The sequence below is a fragment of the Otolemur garnettii genome, unplaced genomic scaffold (genome assembly GCF_000181295.1).
Source record: "Otolemur garnettii isolate 467f Iridium unplaced genomic scaffold, OtoGar3 scaffold00001, whole genome shotgun sequence".
NCBI classification, from domain to species: domain Eukaryota; kingdom Metazoa; phylum Chordata; class Mammalia; order Primates; family Galagidae; genus Otolemur; species Otolemur garnettii.
In genome coordinates this window covers 26649382-26669774 of record NW_003852396.1, presented here as the reverse complement: position 1 = coordinate 26669774, position 20393 = coordinate 26649382, and the positions used below count along the sequence as shown (strand labels likewise).

Sequence of the window (20393 nt, the reverse complement as noted above, 5' to 3'; positions counted from 1 at the left end):
CCTTGCTCCTAGCTTATAGGCTAGGGTGAAAGGTCGTTAGATCCTCAAGGACAAGATTATGACTAGATCATCTGTGCTCTGAGCTTTGCACAGAGTGGGTAGTGTGAAGGAATGTTTGACCAGCACGTAGGAGGCATTCAGTGAAGATGTGCTGAGCATAGGGTATGGGGTGGGGCTCAGTAGAAGTCTAGCTGCTAGAAGGAGTAGGGTATGGATTGGGACCTCCACTCTGCTCTTCCTTGGTGCTGCCTTTCCTTCAGTCACCAGACTTCCTGGTCCCAGTGCTTGCCAACTGTTGGAGTCCAGGGAGTCATCCTGGGGGCACATCTTGCCCTCATTTCCAGGCTTGGCGTTTGCTTGGTAGCAAATGTAATTACAGCCTGCAGTGTCCTCCAGGCTGCCTGAAGCTACTGGCCATTGGGCCCCTTGGGGAAACAAAGGTTCCCACCTGAGTCCTTTTTGGGCTCCACATTTTGGGCACTGAGATGAAGTTGAAAGTGTAAATCTCTCTGAAGGTGGTAGTAATGGGGAGTAGGCATGAGGGGCTGGGAACAAGGGGGCTCAGGTCCTTGGAGAAGGAGTAGAAGTTTCAGGCATAATGGGGGCAGGGCAGGGATTGGGGATGCTCAAAGTACACCAGGGGGAAAAAACATTGCAAATTGGATGTTGAACCTCTGTCCTTGGCCTTACAGACACAGTTAGCAAAGATTAAATATTTGTTCTAGATGCAGATAAAGGATAAGTACAGGAGTTTTACTGGGTGGAGGGGAGGGAAGAGAACTGGTAATTATGGAGAGCCTCCCCAAGGCCCAGCCCCTGGGATGTTTTCTTTAGATACCTCATTTGGTTTCCAAAATGGCCCTACAAGGGAGACACCATTCCTATCATATATATATAGAAACTGGGGCACAGGGAAGCATGTGAACAGCCCAGAGTTTCAAAGCTATTGGGTGAAGGGCTGGGATCTGAACCCAGGTCTGTCGGATTCTGTAGCCCATAATCCTCTCAACATCTAGAAAGGAGCCTGTGGGAGATGGGTTAATGTTGGGAACCCTGAGGCTGGAAGGGAGGATGACCATAGGCTGACCTTTCTCCTCTACTGCAGGCGCAGGCTCCAGTATCCTCTCTGCCCTCCAGGACCTCTTCTCCATCACCTGGCTCAATAGGTCCAAGGTGGAAAAGCAGCTACAGGTCATCTCAGTGCTACAATGGGTCCTGTCTTTCCTTGTGTTGGGTAAGCTGGGGCTTGGAGGGAGAATGGGTGAGCAGACAGGGGCCACCTCCCCAACAGAGGTTTAGAGCAGGAGCTCTGCTCTGTGGAGGTGAGAAGGTAAGAGTAGCCTGTACACAGGCTGACTCGTTGCATCCCCCGTTAACTCTCACCTTTTGAGTCCCAGATTAAGTGCTCTTCCTAGGCATATGTGAGGACTCAGTGAGATTCAGTGGGATGTGGTGGTACGGTTCCCATTTACAGATGGGAAACCTCAGGCCTGAGAGAAGGTAAGTAACTTGGCCAAGATGATACAGATTTGAATCCAGGTCTGTAGGATCCCTAAAGCCTGTGCTTTTCCCATAGTGCCACCCGCCCACCAACAAACATTTTCCAACAGCTATATGGTTTTGCCTTGGGATGGCATGGTGCCAGGTAGTCATTAATCTCCTACAAACAAGCTCTCTGACCTTATACAGGTTATTTGAGCTCTCTGAATGTTTGTTTCCTCATCTGGAATGTGGGGGAAAGCCTATTTCACATGGCTTTTGTGGGAACTGAAGACAGGAATGAGAGCAGCTGGCATAGGACCTGGTTGTGGTGGCCCCATTGCATGGGTGGTGCCCTGAGACCCCACCTCCAGCCCTCACCCACTCTCTGCGGAACACATTCTGCAGCTTCTTCCCAAGGCTGCTCCCTCTGTCTCTCAGCACTGCCCACATCAGTGCTCTGGTATCTTCTTCTACAGGTCTGTCCAGGTACCCTCACTCCTTGGATTGTATCCCGGCCAGGGTCAGGATGATGTGGATAGTCTGGGAGGAGAGTAGGGCCCATACGTGGGCCACCCCCTGCTCTTTTAGAAGTTTCTTCTCTATACCTAGACCCCTGTGTCCTCAGCATTAGCAGTAGCCTCCCCAGCACGTCAGGACAGGCTGAAGCATCTAGTGTGAAGCATCATAGTGTGCATGTCTGGACCTGTGTGCAAGCCCCTTTGGTGACCCCCTCTTGCACACTAGATAGGCTGGTAGGGGATCATCGGGACATGTCAGGGTTGAGCAGCTGTAGCTGTCCTTTCAGTAGGTGCAGGGCAAAGGATGGGACGAGGGTTCTGTTTATCAAACCCCATAGTGTACCAGGCTGCAGATGTGTCTTTCCTCAAGTGCCCACTTGCACAGGTGAGGAAGTGGAAACTCACAGAAGTTCACTGACTACCTGAGGCTGTGAAGCTCATGGAGAGTTGGGATTTGAGCAGAAGCCCAGTGCACTCCTCAAGGAACCCATCTTACTGGAGCCCAGAATTAGTAGACCTGCTTTGTGGACCTGTGAACCCCTAAAATGAGATGCAAAAAATACAAGGCTGTATGCACATTTTTCTGGAGAGTAGGGCCATAGGTGTCCTCAGATTCTTACAGGGACATACAGACTCAAAAAAACCAAACACTTATTTGGGAAGAACAACAAATTAAACTGGCTCCCTCAAACTCCCAACTTACATTTGGCCACTTATTAGACTCCTGGAATAGAGAGCGCAGTGCAACCCTGTCCTTGTTCACATTGGAAGCAGAGGAGCAGTGGGATGGAGCCTGGTTCAGGGTCACATGAGAAGAAAATAACAGGACTAGACAAGAACCCAGGGACCCTAGTATCCAAGACCCCTAGTCTGCTGTGCCATTTGCCTTTGTTTCCGGTTATACCCAGAAGCCACCATCCCTGATTTGGAGGGTCAGGGCTTGGCTGCTGGGGAGGCAAGCACCTTGATGGGAGCTGGCCCCAAGCTGTAGGTTAGCAATTAAACAGGCCCAGCCACAGCCCGGAAACTGGCCCAGTGTCGTCTTAACCCCCTGGTGTGGGTGGCAGCCAGGCCTGGTTGGACAGGCGTGTCTGCTAGCTGCTGCTAACTACTACTTTGAGCAGCCCCACGCTCCCTCCCTGTGCCTCTCAAACCTGCTGGCACAAGCTCACATGACATTGCAAAGGCTTCGGTGACCTCATTGGCCTCTTTGTAGACCACAAGCGTTTCACCATTTTTATGCTGTGGGGCCCTCTGGCATTCTGATGAGAAGCCTATAGCTCTTCTTGGTATTTTTAAATGTGTTATACAAAATATGTTGAATTTCAAAGGAAACAAATGATACTGAAATATAAATACACATTAGAAAACCTAATCAGACATATAGTGACACATGTACCTTTTTATTAAATAAAAAGATCTAGTAGCAGATATAATAATTGCTACCATTCTTTTTTTGTTTGTTTTTTGCTTTTTGAGACAGAATCTTACTCTGGCACCATGAGTAGAGTGCTATGGCATCATAGCTCACAACAACCTCATGTTCTTGGGCTCAGAAGATCCTCTTAACCTTAGTTTTTCTATTTTTAGTAGAGATTGGGTCTTGGAATTGTTTAGGCTGGTCTCGAATTCCTGAGCTCAAGCAGTTCACCCGCCTCAGCCTCCTAGAGTACTCTAGAGTACTAGGATTACAGGCCTGAGCTACCATGCCTGGCCCTTAATTATCATAATTCTTAAGTAATGATGAGAATAAGTGATTTCTCCAGATATTTGCAACTGTATAATGTGATATGAAAAACTTTTGTTATCTATTATACTTCTGAGGTTTGTTACACTCATAAGTGAAGGAAATGCTAAATTCCTATAAGTGTTGAATGAAAATTTAAATGTCATTTGTTTCCCCATCCAAGTCCATAGACACTTAAATATGTGCCAGGCTTTGTGTTAAGTTCAAATATCATGTCATTTAATTTCCCCAATCCCCTGTAAGGAAATTAAGGAACAGGGCATGGTCAGTAAGTGGCAAGGCCAAGACTGCTGGTCTGCTTAGTCCCAGAGTCCACGCTCCCAACAGGCCATGTTGCGGCCTCCCCTGCCACTGAGCATCCACAGACTGTTCTGTACCATAGGCCTTGGGCTCCAGACCTTTGTATCATAAGCTTCTTTGTGGGCCATGATGATGCGTGGGGAGGGGGTGACATGTGAAGGTGGTTCCAAGGCTTCTGTGTGTGGAGCAAGTGACACCTTTTAAGCACGTTACTTGTGTGTCATGGACTCAGCAGTGCTGGTTCCTGCTATAGCCCCATGACCAGAGAGGATAGAACTGGAAGCCTGTGCTCAGAGGACAAGGATTAGGCTCTGAGAAAGGAAGGTCATTTGGTGACTTTAGTTCATCCTTTTGCTCAATAAACCTTTCCTGTGTTGACCTAGAGATTAATCTGGCCTGGTTTCCCCTCCCAAGGAGCTCAGAAGCTGAAGGGTTGTCGCCTGGAGGGCATCTACTGGGGGAAGTAGATGCCGATGAGAGAGTGTCAAAGAGGGCTGTGGACATACAGGGCTCTGGAGGGGGCCTTCTCCAGCTGAGGAAGGCCGGGACTAGAACGCAGTCTCTGGATTCCCAGTCAGGTCTCTTCTCTACCTAGGCTGCCTTAGTGTTACCCACCTTCCCAGAGAGGGCAGCCCTCTAGGCTGTGAGGCCTAGGGCTCAGTTCCTTTTGGTATCTCCATGCCTTGAGACAGTGGTTCTCAACTGTCCTAATGCCACGGCCCTTTAATACAGTTCCTGTGAGTCACAACCCACAGGTTGAGAACCGCTTCTTTGAGAGAAGGGTTTGCAGGTAGCTAGGATTTCAAGCTGCTGAGACCCCCTAGCCAGGACCTCATAGGCCCTGCAAAGGTTCACCAGCAGCATCCCCCTAGTTTCTGAGGAGCTTGGGTACCTGTGAAGTGTGGGGGACTAGAGTGGTCCCTTTTCTAGGCCTAAGAAATGGAATCCGTGGCAAACTGCTATGCAGTATGACTTTGTTAGCAGCCTTCACTTAGTCATGGCTGTTCACCAAGAGCCTTAAATTTATTTCACAGTTTGCTTTTAATGGAATCTTATAGGCTGCAAAGGCTTCCCTAGGGACTCATCTTCCCTATCTGTGATGTCATATTCCTAAGCTGGCCCTAAAAATCTGGGCACTGTGTGTTCACTGCCACTTCTGAGAGTTACCCTGTTTTTAGCTATCCTGCCGAGAGACTGGCTCAGGAGTCTAGAACAGAACTGGACTGGGGGCACCAAGGGTCCACCATTTCCCTGCCCTTAGGCTTGTGGAGAATCTTCATCTGGCCTTATCCTCTCTCACAGGAAACCAGAGGTGACTCAACATGGTGGAAAAAAGCATGGTATCCCTACAGCACCTGTGACCAGCTACTGCCCAGCACAGGCACACAGCAAGGGTTGGCCTCCTTCCCTGGGCAGTGCAGAGGGTACTGGAAGGAGGCCACGTTGCTTCTACCAAGCATGAGTACCTGCTGCCTGCTGGCCTGTGCTGAGTGCTAAAGGGCAAATAAATGCTCTACCCCCCAGTGTGGGGAATTCAGGGGTGAGAGATCCATGTGAAGATGGTGTGATATTGGGGAACACTCCTTTTTGTTTAATCAAAAACATTATTTATTTATAAGCAGTCACAAAACCCACAAAAATCCAGAAAAATAACATGAGATATTTGTCTTAAGTAACTTCCTGTCATAACTCTATAATTGTGTTTTTTACATTTTGACTAGATATTCTTTGAATCTTTATTTGAATGTATTTTATAATGTTTTCTACAGAAAATAAATGAAAGCTAAGTCATTGCTTCCCCTAAAACATACTTAATTATTTTTCATTTTTATTCATAAAGTAAGTGAACAAGTGGGGAACACTTGAAGAGATGAGGTCTGAGCTAGGCCTTGAAGGCTAGGTATAAATGGGAAAGAAAGCAGCCCTGAGGAGGGCATCGAGGGGTGAGGCAAGAGATAAACCAGGCCTGGCACGAGCTTCCCTTATCTCTGTGCCAGGTTATGTCATCTATGGCCAGCAGGCGCAGAACAGGGTGATCCATAACTGGCCTCTAGTCTTCTAAGTGACATCGTTTTTGAGGGGAGGGAGACTGATAAACTCTGAGCTTTGGCCTGAGACTCCTGGTCCTCCATTTAGTTGGGAAGGTGCCAGCTCTCCTCCTGGGGCAGGAATCCCCTCTCTCAGGTCCCTCCAGTGACTGTCTGGGACTTTATTTCTGGTCAGAGTATCAACTTCAGAGTCAGGCCTAAGTTTGAATCCTGCCTCTGCTACTCTCCTTTCAGGTGACTTTGGGCAAGTTCCCTCCCCCTTGAGCCTCAGTGTTCTCACCTCTCAGTGGGGTAAAAGTTCACCCGCCTCTCACCTGAGATCAGAGGTGCTTGCTGGCTGTTCCTTCCCCTTATCCATGGCAGCTGTGCTGGGCATTGGGTGTAGCTGGATCATGCAAGGAGGGAACAATAAGAACAGCATTACAGGAAGCCAAAGCACCAGGCGCAGTGGTTCACGCCTGTAATCCTAGCACTCTGGGAGTCTGAGGCAGGTGGATTGTCTGAGTTCACAGATTCGAGACCAGCCTGAGCCAGAGTGAGACCTCGTCTCTAAAAATAGCTGGGTATTGTAGCAGGTGCCAATAGTCCCAGCTACTCGGGAGACTGAGGCAAGAAAATCACTTGAGTGCACGAGTTTGAGGTTGCTGTGAGCTATGACACCATAGCACTCTACTAGAGGGACAAAGGGACTTTGTTGTCTCACAACAACAAAGAAGCCAAAGTCTCCCTCCTCTGGTGCTACTGCTCAGACAATGTGGGGTCTGTGTGGCCCTCAACACCGTGATAGCCCATCAGAGTCTAGGAGGTGAGGCTCATGTGCCCTGAGCCTGCTCCTTGCAGGCCAAGTACCCCTTTAGCCATTTCTCAGGGCCTGCAGGACCCGATGCCCATGGCTCCAGCTGTGCCTGGCTTAGTGCCCCAGTAAACGCTCATTCCACTGTTGGCCAGAGGGGAGGTGGGGCCCAGACAGGGAGGACAGGGCTGACCTGTGGCTGTCTGCCTCCCTACCAGGAGTGGCCTGCAGCGCCATCCTAATGTACACTTTCTGCACTGATTGCTGGCTGATTGCTGTGCTCTACTTTACCTGGCTGGTGTTTGACTGGAACACGCCCAAGAAAGGTAAGCTCATGGGCCTCCCTTGCCCACTCCCTCACCCTTGGGATATTTTCCCCACTGCACAAGTTCATCATGAATGTTTCTTTTAACACCTACTTTGTGGAAAGCATTGGCTAGTGCAGAGTGTGGCTTGGGATGAGGGGTTAAAAGCCCCTCAAAGTGCACCATTCTCATCCTCCTAGGAGTTCACAGTTGCTCAAAGGTTTGCGAACTGTGAGGGAATGATGTGGAAGTGGCCCACTGGGAAGAGGACAAAGATGCTGCCTGGGGTGATAGTCACCTACCTGGGGGTTTCAAACTGGTTCTGTCTGGTCTCCTTGCCCAGATATCCAGCCACTCCCACTTGTTCCCAACATTGTTATTTTTCTTTTCTGGAAGGTGGCAGGAGGTCTCAGTGGGTCCGAAACTGGGCTGTGTGGCGCTATTTTCGTGACTACTTTCCCATCCAGGTAAAGTGTTGTGGGTGTCACCTTGGGAAGGTGGGAACGGTTGGGAATTACCAACTCGGGCCCTAACCTACCCACTCACAGAGACCCTGAGTGCTGAGTTGAACCATATGGGTCTTTCACTATGAGCATTTGGTCTTACCATACCCCCCTTTATGCAGGGTTTGTGACAACTTAGGGTGCATAGAACGCCATACCAGGTAAAGAGAAAAATCAAGACTGGGAGGGGAAATACTAGTATTTCAGCCAGAAGAGTCAACAGAGTTGCTGCATTTGAGCTTCACATTCAGCTCTGAGAGCTTAAAAGAGAAACATGATAGTAGTTAGCCTTTGTTTGGGGAGGAAGAAATGTATTAGTTCTTTGTGGGAAACAAGACTTGTTCTAGGGCAGTGGTTCTCAACCTGTGGGTCGCAACCCACAGGAACTATATTAAAAGGGCTGCAGCATTAGGAAGGTTGAGAACCACTGTTCTAGGGTTTGGATCTAAAAGGTATTACATACACTGAGCCCGAGAGATGTAAGGCGTGGGTATAACAGTGTATGTTATGGCCATTGCATATTTGCCTCAGTGACTATTGAGGGCCTGACTTGAAATGGAGGTGATTTATCAAGAGCAATACTAAGGTAGTCCATGTTTTTCTGGCCTGAACCAGGGATAGAACCTAAAATATTAAGTGTGCAGGGCTTTCTTTCCTTCCAGAGTTCTCAGAGAAATACCACTTCTCAGCCCAGTGCCCACTGCATCGTGGTTACAGCGCCAACCACATACACTGGGGCTGGTGGGTTGGAACCCAGGCCCTGACCGCTAAACAACAACAACTGCAACAAAATATAACCAAGCGTTGTGGTGGGTGCGTGTGGTCCCAGCTACTTGGGAGGCTGAGGCAAGAGAATTGCTAAGTCCAAGAGTTTGAGGTTGCTGTGAACTGTGATGCCACGACACTCTACTGAGGGCGAGGTAGTGAGACTCTGTCTCAAAAAAAAGGAAAAAAGATCACTTCTCTTAGCCATTTGCTAGGGGTGATTTAATGTGTTGGATTTAATGATTTAATTAATGTGCTGGAAAAGAAGTGTGAGACCCTGGGAGCTGAAGTGGTTGGGAAGGTTCCTGAACAAGGTGCTCCTAGAACTGCGCCTTAAAGGAGAGGTGCACTGGGGAGGCAGGGAGAACAGTGGAGCATCAGCACCCGAGTTTGAGAGGAAGTCAAAGGCTGAGAAGATGGTGAGGAAGCAGATGCAAGAGGGAGAAGAGCCATTTATCGGCTTCAAGGAGCTGGCAACTTTTCCCAGGGAGTCTCCTTTGACCCTCACAGCACCCCATAAGACAAGCCAGTAACTTTATCGCCTTTTTACCGAAGACACTATAGGTCAGAACATAGCAAAGTTGAACAAAACCAGTGAGAGTTGTCCTGCCTCAAAGTGTGGGCTCTTCCCACCACAGCAGTGCTACCTTTCTGTGCTCCAGAGCTCAGGGAATAAACTGGGGTGGATATTCAGGCTTCACAGAGGCTTGGAGGATGGAGACAGGAAAAGCCCAGTATGACCCTGGGTGAGATGCTGTCCCTCACAGGGCACAGCCTCTCCATGTGAAGCACATTTAGACCAAGTGGTCTCTGGGTTTCCTTCCTCCTGCACCATTGACTGGTGTAGGATCCTGCGCTGCTCTTCTGAGCACCCGTCTTCTCTGGGACCAACCCCGAGGTGTTACAAGATAAATGGTAGCTCAGTCTGGCCTTCAATCCCAGCTCTATCTGGCTCCCGGCCTGTTCTGCAGGCTGGGCTGATGCATGTGGGCGATGCTGGTGGATGGTAGATAACTCTGGCAGAATCCTAAAGCTTTTCCCTGAAGGGGAAAGACCTGTCTGTCCAGCTCTCAGCACTCCAGCCCTGGCACACCCTGGCTGCTTGGGTAACCAAGCAGAAGGCAGTGGGGCCGCAGAGTGGTTTAGCGTGTGAGTGTGAAAGAGTTCTGTGCGTGATGCAAGGTGGTGTTCGTTTGCTGTTGTGAGTCAGAGACTGAGACATTCTGGTTTGCTGCACTTGGGATGCAGCTGGGTAACCTCACACTCTTCCGATGTATCTGGTATTGTGGGGGTGGTTCCAGGGCCAGCTCCTTCTTCCCACCCTCAGCCTAAACCTAGTTTTCTCAGGATGCTCCTGCTTGGGTTCAGGGCTTCCTCTCTTTTCCTAATCCCATCTCTCTGGCTGCCAAAAATGTGATGCTGTTGTTGCTTGGGAGGGTGTTGCATCATAGGATCCAACTCTCTCATTTTGTACAGGGTTGGATCCTCTACAGAACACTGCCCCAGATAGGGTCAAGGATTGTCCAGGTTGCACAGTCAGTACATTGGAAGCATTAGTAACTCCAGGCTTCTGGAGTCTGGGATCCGGGTTCTTTCCCTCTGAATTCCTACTGCCTATTTTTCTGGGAGAGATTCACTGGATTTCCCCTATTGGATTGATTGCAACTTCTGGGTCTTCCTCTCCTCACTTTGCTGTTGGGGACCTGGGCTTAAGTTCCTGCTCTGTCACTGCCTACACTAACCTGCTGTTGTGGCTCCTCATCCAGGGCTGACTGGGCTCTGTGCTGGGCATGAGGGGACAGAAGGGGACCCTGGTCCCTGCCCCGGGGGTGAGCTCCCTGTCCAGTGAATCCTGCTCAATGTTGTCACTTCTGCCCATAGGACCACAGCAGACTTTCTCAAGCTTGCTGACCCTCACTTGCCTCATCTACAAAATGGAGCTGTTCATATGTGATTAAAAAGTGATAAGTTATGGATGGATGTGAGTGATTATAGACTCTGTCCTCTCCACTTTCTCTCACCTCAGGGGCCAGGCCTCAGTCATCTCTCTTGCCACTGTACCCTGATCCACTGAGGCCAATAGCCTCTTTGCCTAGAATAGAATGTCCTAATGACCATTAGTCAGACCTGGAACAGGTAGGTGTCCTACCCCACCTGATCTGCACCTTCTAAAAGAACCAAAACAGGCCCCTATATCCTTACCACGTCTCTGTTCTGACAAGTCAGCTAGGATTTGGAACCATAGGGCGCATGTGGGTGGCCCTGTGAGGGCCCTGTGAGGCTAAGCTGGGTCCGAGGCAGGCTGGTGTGCTGAGCCTCAGGGTGAGACATAGGCTGGGCTTAGCCCTTGCCCCTGCAGGCCTCAGGCTCCCCTTCTGTACAGGGATTTGCCTTGGTGATCTGATATCAGGTCCAGCTCACTTGAGGGTTCTGTGACCTTGTGCCCCACCCCCCCTTTCCTGGCTTCTTGCCAATGATTATGTAATAGGGAGCTCCAGCTGTACCCACCCAACCCTCCCACTCCCTTCCTGGTGGGACTTTTTTCTCTTTGTCACCAGAGCAGCTCAGCTGGTCCACAGAATATCCCTCCTGGCAGAGGTGGGGCTCAGGTGTTAGCAGCACCCAAGACCACCAGCTATGTGGAAGAGGAGTAGACAGTGCCTTGGGTCACCTCTCCCTGAGTTGTAGGCAGGATCTCTGGAGGGGAGACTAGGAAAGACCCTCAGAACTTAGAATCATCTGTTGGTCCACCTGCCTTATTTCACAGATGAGCAGATGAGGCCCAGAGAGGAGGGATGGTCCAAGGTCACAAAGCAGTAGCAGGATAGGTACAGGAACCAGGGCTGTCTGCTTCAGGGCCCACATTCTTACTCCTATGTCCCCGTGTTCCTCTGCCACTGTGTCCTGCTCAGTAAGCTTGGGCAAGTCCTTGCTATCCTCTGGGCTTGACTTTTCTTCCTTTACTTGGTGCTGGGTAGCACAAGCCTATCTGAGCACCTTTCCTAGGAGACAGGGTATGATGACTAACTTGCCAGGACTATGTCCCAGACTGTGTTAGCCAGCAGCCCTGCCTGGGCACCCCATTGGGTTGGGACTTTGCCATGGGAAATAGTTAAGGGACACAAGAACAGGTATGCCAATAGAGGCTTCATCAGCAGTGTCCTTCCCCTTCCCTCCAGAGTGGACATTCTTTCCAGCCCTCAGGGGAGGGGAGGGTGACGTGAACAGATCAAAGCTGTGTCAGGTGCCTGCATTCCTTTGGGTACTGCACCAAGGGCCATTAACCTGCACAGTGCCCCAAGGCATCTCATTTAACCAAATATCCCACCAGAGATAGAGGCTTAAAGAGAGAAGAAATCACTTAAAGAGCCAGCTAGGGTTCCAGGTGACACATCTCCATCCCAGAAGCCCAGGGAAGAAGCATAGCCAGCTGGGTGGCCTGGTTTAGATGTGGAGAATGATTCTCTGCAGCTGCCTCAAGGAAAGCAGCAGCTCCTTTCCCTAGCCTGCAGTCTGCCCATGTCACCCAAGGAATGGCCTAGATCTTTCAGGGCTCAGCCAGCCCGTTCTGTGCTTTGGGCACTCTATCAGGATAGGCCTGGGCCCAGCCTGGTGCTGGCTGCCTCTTTTATTTATTTATTTTTTTGAGACAGAGCCTCAAGCTGTCCCCTTGGTTAGAGTGCTGAGACATCACAACTGACAGCAACCTCCAACTCCTGGGCTCAAGCGAGTCTCCTGCCTCAGCCTCCCAAGTAGCTGGGACCACAGGCACCCGCCACAACACCCGGCTATTTTTTGGTTGCAGCCATCATTGTTTGGTGGGCCCGGGCTGGATTCGAACCTGCCACCTTAGGTGTATGTGGCTGGTGCCTTAGCCACTTGAGTCACAGGTGCCAAGCTGGCTGCCTCACTCTTAACCCAATGTTTTTGTTTTTTATGGAAACTCAAACAAGGTGCTTCAGATTTGCTTTGTGAGAGTCAACTGGGTGGGCAGACCTGCGCTTGAGGAGGCCAAACATCAGATCAACAGTCTAGCAAAGCTCATGTAGAACTAGATCCTCTCTGTCCTTGCCCACACTAGCTGCTGTTCCCCATTTATTTGATGGGCAGCTGCGTGTCGGTTGGGGTTTGGGGCAGCTTTAATCAGCTTGCCAAAGGCAGAGCGGGAGGAGTACAGATATCCCAGGCAGTAGTGGGTGAGATTAAGGGAGTCTTGCTCGCATTTACACATACTGGCTGGGAATGGTGTCAGGCTCCCTCTGTTCCCTTAGGCCTCTGTCATCTGAAGGTTTGGATTTCAGTTTTTTGAGACCAGCCACCAGCACCTTCTCTCCTGAAACTGTATACAAGTTTCTTCACTCAGCCAGGAGGTCCTGAGGCCTAGAGTCACAGAAAACCAAGGCTCATGATAGTCTCCCAGTGGCCAGTTACTGCTTCCAGCTGGCATCCTGCAGGGAGGGGGCACTTTCAAGCACTCAGGTGGAAATGTTATCGATGTCACCTCTCTTGAGACAGAGCAGCCAAAAAGACCAACATGACCCTTTTACCCAAGAATTATATTTCTAGAAGTTTGTCTCGTGAATACTTTATCTTGGTCCACATGAAGAAGCATATAGAAGCACTATTTCTTTTGTTTGTTTGTTTGTTTTTTGAGACAGAGTCTCACTATATCACCCTGGGTAGAGTACTGTGGTGTTGTAGCTCACAGCAACCTCAAACTCTTGGGCTTAAGCAATACCTTTGCCTCGGCCTCTCAAGTAGCTGGGACTACAGGTGCCCACCACAACGCCTGGCTATTTTTTGTTGCAGTTGTTTAGTAGGCCTGGGCTGGGTTCGAACCCTCCACCCTCTGTGTATGTGGCTGGCGCCATAACCTGTGCTATGGGTGCCAAGCCTAGAGGCACTTTCTAAGAGGGAAAATTTGGAAGCTTTTAAAATGTCCAGCAGTTGGGGTCTGAGTCAGTGCTATTCCACCTAGCACAGCTGTGTCAGAGAATACTAATGCTGCCGTGAGAAGATGTGTAACTTGACTTGGTAATGACAAATAGCTATGAGATATTTTGGTGGAAAATGATAACAAAACGTTACCAACCATATAACCTCAATTTTGTGCCATTTGAAAAGAGCATATTTAAGTAGAAAAGGATACTCTCCAGTATGTCAGACTATTTTATCTGGATGGAGGTATTACAGGTATTTTTAATTTTCTTTTCACTTTCCTGTACTTTTAAAATTCTTCAGTTATTTTTCTGATCAGAAAAAAAGTGATATTACATGAATACCCTTCCTCTCCATCCCTCTCAGCACCCTCTACCCTCTCTATTCCTTGTAATTCTAGGTGAATGTCTCAGGCTCAGTGCCTCTCATGCTCAGGGTTTGGGGAAACTTTGCACCCCTACCCTGCCCCTCCAGGCCACCAGCTGCAAGGCAGGAGGTGGGTCGTGAGGAAGCCAATGATTGTTTGGAGCATCCCAGGACAGCTTTGTTGATAGTACCATAGGTCAGGCCCTCAGCTGCTGTAGCCATACAGCTGACCTCCCCCCACCCCCAGGCTGGCTGGCACCAGGGCTGTCACTTGCCATGTCCTGTCCTTCCTGCCTCAGAACCTGAGCTGAGCCCAGATGGCTGGCAGGCCTGCTGCAGTGTCCCTTCTCTGGGCCAGGAGAGTAGGAGGTGAGCTACACAGCTCATTCTGTGAGCCACTGGTTGGCCATCAGGGCATAGAGCTAGACAGACTCTACCTCCAAAGAGCTCGCAGTGTGAGGAGACAGACTCTGAGGGCAGAGCTTGTAGCCAAGGCCCCTGTTACCAAACTCAGGAACTTGGACTTTACCGTGATGAAAGCTGGATATCCTCTTTACTCTGAAAGTGACAGAAGTTAGATTTGGGTTTTAGAACAGTCACTCTGGCTGTGGCAAGGAGGATGGGCCCAGGGCAAGGGAACTAGGAGGTTGGCAGAGTGTGAATAAGAAGACCTGGTGTGTGCTTGGCTGGGGAATAAAGGAATGAGGAAGAAAACCCCCTGCCCTTTCCCGGGGACTGACAGTCCATGACTGAAAGCACCTGCACTGTGACCCCTGTGATGAGAGTCTGAGGTCATGATGGAGAGTCTCTGCAGTCCTTCTGGCCACAGAGTCCCAGAGGACCTGATGTGTCTGGTCTCTCCTTGACCTTTTGGGCATGCCCCATACCCCTTACACAGCTAGTTCCCTTTGACTCAGAGTTTTCCTTGCAGCTGGTGAAGACACACAACCTGCTGACCACCAGGAACTATATCCTTGGATACCACCCCCATGGCATCATGGGCCTGGGTGCCTTCTGCAACTTCAGTACAGAGGCCACAGAAGTGAGCAAGAAGTTCCCTGGCATAAGGCCTTACCTGGCCACCCTGGCTGGCAACTTCCGGATGCCAGTGCTGAGGGAGTATCTGATGTCTGGAGGTGAGAATCTACCCTTGCCTACCTCTGCTGGGCACCACTATCAAGGCCTGAGCTTCTCTACTGAGCAGGGTAGGTCAGGGCTGAGCAGGAAGGCTATTCATACGATCTTCAGGATACAGCCTGGATAACATCTTCCTGATGAAGCCTTCTCTGACTCCTTCTCAGGGTACCCTAGCCCTTGTGTTGCCCTCTGCACCACCTGATTGTTGTCCATGGCATTGTCATTATCTACTTGCCTGTGACCTCCCACCAGCCTGGTTCTTTGGGATCCCTAGCACTCAGCCTTAGGTTAGCAGAGTAAGGACCTCAGGGAATGTTTGCCAAGTGAATGAACTCCCCATATGAATTTGTATCATTATTCCCATCTTAGATAAGTGAGCTGAGGTGCAGAGAAATGAGTGGCTTATGCAGGACCAGACAGGTTCAAGGGGGCTGAGTTAGGTCTGGGGCCCAAGTCCAGGCTTCTTTTTGTTTCACAGTTGACCAACAGAGTGGGGGAGTGCCTCCATGGGCAACCCAGATTATCCATCATTCTCTCCCCACCAGGCATCTGCCCTGTAAACCGGGACACCATAGACTACTTGCTCTCAAAAAATGGGACTGGCAATGCCATCATCATTGTGGTTGGGGGTGCAGCTGAGTCCCTAAGTTCCATGCCTGGCAAGAATGCTGTCACCCTACGGAACCGCAAGGGATTTGTAAAACTAGCCCTGCGCCATGGGTAAGTACCTCCCTACACACACCCCTCCAGGGCTTTCCTCAGCCTAGGGCAGCAGGCTCTGTGGCCCCCAAAGGCAGGGCCCAGGCTCTGGGAACGGCTAGTGGGCGTCTATCATTGTGTCAGGAAGGGGAAGTTGGAGCCCAGACAGCATGGTCTGGACCTACTTTGATGTGTAGGCTGGGTGTCCACATGGGATAGAGAAGCAAACTGTGCCCCTCGGCCCTTGCAGGTAGGCTGAGAGACAGGCTTACATGTGGGACTGTGTAAAAGACTTGCTGCCTGGGCCCCAAATGCATCTTGTTGCTAAGAAAGAAAGAGGGTGTGGGGGCTGGGGGATTGTGTGGCTGGAAACAGCAGGGAGGGCTTCTGGAGGAGTCACTCTGAGGGTAGGAAGAGAGGGGCTGGGTGGCTTGGGTTTCTGTGACCCTTTCTAGAAAATTGGGGGCACAATCTGCATAGCCACCTATTCAGTGCATCCTATTTGACAAAGTACATTCACTCTACAGTCCCATTTGGTTCCCTAGCACCCCACAGGTGATGACATCCCCATTTCTCATTGGAGAAAACTGAGGGAGGCTAAGTGAGAGCTGTTGTGAGATACAGAGCAAAGCTGTTTGGACTTGGGGTCCACTGCTTTCCTCCCATGTGTGAGCTCAGGGTCCTGGGGTGATGGCCCTCTAGCAGTGCCATGGGCCAGCCTGCAGTTCTTCCAGTTAGGGAAGGCTCCAAGTCACCCATCTAGGCCCCCGCAGCCTGGAGTGTGGCTGCAGACAGCAGCTCTTTTCTCTGTCCCCTCAGGATCTTATGTTAGGCTATGGGAGAAAAGGCTGCTCTGCAGGTTTCAGTCCTGAACCAGTCCCTGGGGACACAGTCAGATCAGACCCAGTTGATGCCTGCAGGGCGCACAAAGGGTAGGGGAAGGAAGAGGGACAGATAATGACAGCCCACTGTGCTGAGAGTGTGACAAGAGATGAGTCCAGGGCTGAGAGGTGGGACAGGGAGAACTTCCCAGTGGAGGCATGCTGAGCGAGGAGGGTGAAGAGCAGGCATTCCAGGGCAGGGCGCTCAGCCTTCCCTTTTCCTCTCTGAGCCTGAATGTGCTCTGTAGTCACTAGCAGGTGGGTAGAGGATCCATCAGGTCTAGGTAGTGAGCGGACATAAGTTTGGCTCCTCCAGGTGATTCTGGTACCCGCTAGCTGGTGTCCAGGGCCTCTGTGTTGACCTAGGAACTGAGATCAGTAATTAGGCTATGACAGACCCTGGCTTCTCCCTTCCAGAGCCGACCTGGTTCCTACCTACTCCTTTGGGGAGAATGAAGTATACAAGCAGGTGATCTTCCAGGAGGGTTCCTGGGGCCGATGGGTCCAGAAGAAGTTCCAGAAGTATATTGGCTTTGCCCCATGCATCTTCCATGGCCGAGGCCTCTTCTCCTCTGACACTTGGGGGCTGGTGCCCTACTCCAAACCCATCACCACTGTTGGTAAGCCCCCAGCCCGAGGGCTGTCCTGAATGCAGGGTGCTGTACCACTAGTGGTGGTAGAGGCAGGATTCCAGTGGTGGCATGGCTCTGACAGCCATGCTTTTAGCCATGAGGACTTTGACTTTTTTTTGAGACAGAGTCTCATTATGTTGCTCTTGGTAGAGTGCTGTGGCATCACAGCTCATAGCAACTGCAAACTCTTGGGCTTAAGCAATTCTCATGCCTCAGCCTCCCAAGTAGCTGGGACTACAGGTGCCTGCCACAATGCCCAGCCACTCTTTTTTTTTTTTTGGTTGTAGTTGTTTGGCAGGCCTGGGCTGGATTCGAACCAGCCAAGGCCTGACAGGTGTGAGCCAGGACTTTGACATGTTGATTGCGGATAGGAGCTATGGGGAAGGGTGTTGAAGATAGGGCCTTTTCTGGGAAACAAGCACTGTGACAGGTGAGAGCATAAGACCCTCAGTGTCTGGGTTTACAGTGGCCACTTGTCTTCAGAGAAGATTACATTACAGCAAAGAGCAAGGGGGGAAGTGAGGACGATGTGTGGGTTCTCTCAGGGGTCACAGTGGACTCCAGGGAGGAGGTGACTCATATTGCTGATAAGAATTATCCAGCAAAAGAGAGGAGCAGGAAAGTTTCTATCGGAAACAATAGCCGGGCTGTAATCCTAGCACTCTGTGAGGCCGGGGTGGTTGGGTTGCCCTGACCTCACAGGTTCAATCAAGACCAGCCTGAGCCAGAGCAAGACCTTGTCTCTAAAAATAGCCAGGTGTTGTGGTGGACACCAGTAGTCCCAGCAACTTGGGAAGCTGAGGCAAGAGAATCACTTGAGCTCAAGAGTTAGAGGTTGCTGTGATCTGTGATGCCATGGCACTCTACTGAGGGTGACAAAGTGAGACTCTGTCTCAAAAAAAAAAAAAAAGAAAGAAAGAAAAAAGAAACAATAGCCAAAGTAAAGTTTCAGAAACAAGATTGTGTAGATTTTTGAAGAATAGAAAAAATATCAATATTACTGGAGCATAAGCATGGCTAGAAGTGTAGCAAAAACTGTGCACTTGGCCCTCAGCTGTGTTGCTTTGGGTGTATTTGGAAAGGTTTGGAGGATTCAAAGAATTACCTATTATTGGTGTGCATGCGGGTTAATAGGTCACAAGCTAGAGATTCCGAGGGAGCACATAGGCCCTCAGCAGTGGACTTGAGGGGCCAAAGCTCACACACATACTTTGCATTCACAGACCAGGTCACTCGCTTTGTGCTTTTAGACAGAGATAAAGCAGCAGTGAGGTAGCAGGAATTTTTCCATGCACAGGTGTGGCTGGGCAGGGACAGGGTCCTGTGGGCAGTGCCACCGTGTTTTTCCCTTACATGGAGACTGCGAAGCTACTTGAAGGTCTTTGGGAGGGGAGGGGAGGGTTTGCATTTTAAAGTGGTCCTTGGGGCTGCTGGATAGAAAATGGTCAGAAGGGGCAAAAACGGAAGCTCAAAGTCCAGACCAGAGGCTTGGTGGTAGCCAGTGGCTTGAGGGAGATAGAAGAGGAATGGATGGAGCTGGGAAAAATTTCAGACATAGCATTGGCAGGATTGGGCTAGTTGGGTATGGAGACAAAGCAGAATTAGAAAATAAAACAATGCACAGATGTACAAATGTTGGTCTCCTCCTCTCTTTCCCACCCTTAACCACACTTTTTAAAGCATGTCACATTACTGACAGGGTCCTCAGAAATGCCTTCTGAGGAAGGATCCCCATGTGGCAGATGAGGACCCTGGGTCTCAGAGAGGTAAACTGGCTTGCCCAGAGTGGAGCAGAAACAAAGCTGTTTATGTGAACCCACAACTGTTATAGGAAGTCCTAGCACAGTGCAGAGGTTTCAGCAAGTCTTGAGCCATCTACTGCTCATACTGTTAAGCTATGTGGTCCTAGGTGGGTCCCTTCTCATACCTCTGGGCTTCAGTCTTTTGTAAAAGGGGACAGTCAGAGACAAGAGACATAAAGCATTCAGCACAGTTTCCAGTAGCACAGGGTCACCACCATCAGCAGCATGGTGGCCATCCAGGAGAATGGCATTGACTAACCAGAGGCCTCTGCTCCATCCCTGCAGTGGGTGAGCCCATCACCATCCCCAAGCTGGAGTACCCGACCCAGCAGGACATCGACCTGTACCATGCCATGTACATGGAGGCCCTGGTGAAGCTCTTTGATAGCCATAAGATCAAGTTCGGCCTCCCGGAGACTGAGGTCCTGGAGGTGAACTGAACCAGCCCTCTGGAAGTCACCTCCCCAGAGGAACGAGCTGCAAATCGTTTTCTACCAAGTTCTCGCGTGCTTTTTGTTCTGTAAATTTGGAAGCGTCATGGGTGTCTGTGGGTTATTTAAAAGAAATTATAATAATTTTGTTAAACCATTACCATGTTAGGTCTTTTTTAAGAAAGAAAAAGTCAATATGTCAAGTTCTTTTCACTTCCAGTTTGTCCTGTTCTAGGTGGTGGCTAAATCTAGGCATTCATGGTTTCTTGACAAACCCTTCTTCCCTTCCTGAAATGACAGAGAAAACTCAGTTCTGGTTTGGGGAAGAAAGACAGCCATTAGTGACTCAGGCCAGTTTGATTATTCACTTTTTGCCCCTAGGGATGGGAGGCAGAAGCCGTTTCTAATGCAAACACCTGTATTCCCACTACCCCATGCTGGGGAGTACAGGACTGGCCCCTCTTGCCAAGGAGAAGAGTCAGAGGGCACAATTGCCACATTTTGAGGGGGGCAGTGGTGAGCAGCTGGGATGTTCCAGCTTGATGCTCCCTCTGCCGCCCCAACCCCACCCCCAGTTTTTCAAATCTGAGCCTGGATTGCCTTCAGGATGAGGATGGGGTGGTGGTGCTGCTGTGAGGGGCAGAGGGCTGCTCTAGATGCACCATCTCCGGGATCATCCAGCCTCTGCTCTGGTTGGAGGAACTGGCTTTCCTTAAGAGGCTGATGACACAAGGTACAGACTCAGCCTTGGCCTGGATCACATGGTCCCAATGGCCTCAGTTTACCTAACCCATACTCCCAAATTTGGGTGTAAGGAAAGGGCCTCCCTGCTATGCACAGAGGGGCCTGGCACCTTCTGAGCGGCAGATTGATTCCTGGACAGAAAGCCCCCAGACCCAAGCCTCATGTGCATTATTTGTGCCTTTCTGAGGGGGTGGAGCCAGGGAGGAACCCCAGCCCCTCTGTGTGTTCTGTTTTCTCTTGATGAGATCATTGTACCATGTCAGACTTTTGTATATGCCTTGTCAAATAAATGGAAAAGAGAA

General features: G+C 50.2%; 1 protein-coding gene across 1 annotated transcript in view; it reads left to right on the top strand.

The window, feature by feature from the left end:
* DGAT2 (diacylglycerol O-acyltransferase 2) overlaps window positions 1–20393 on the top strand; it is a 33998-nt gene extending 13605 nt beyond the window's left edge. The window contains exons 2-8 of the mRNA XM_003780888.3: window positions 1106–1234; window positions 7107–7214; window positions 7590–7660; window positions 14697–14901; window positions 15448–15622; window positions 16900–17102; window positions 19202–20393. Coding sequence (XP_003780936.1) covers window positions 1106–1234; window positions 7107–7214; window positions 7590–7660; window positions 14697–14901; window positions 15448–15622; window positions 16900–17102; window positions 19202–19356 — 1046 coding nt within the window. The 3' untranslated portion in view covers window positions 19357–20393. The remainder of the gene's footprint in view (window positions 1–1105; window positions 1235–7106; window positions 7215–7589; window positions 7661–14696; window positions 14902–15447; window positions 15623–16899; window positions 17103–19201) is intronic.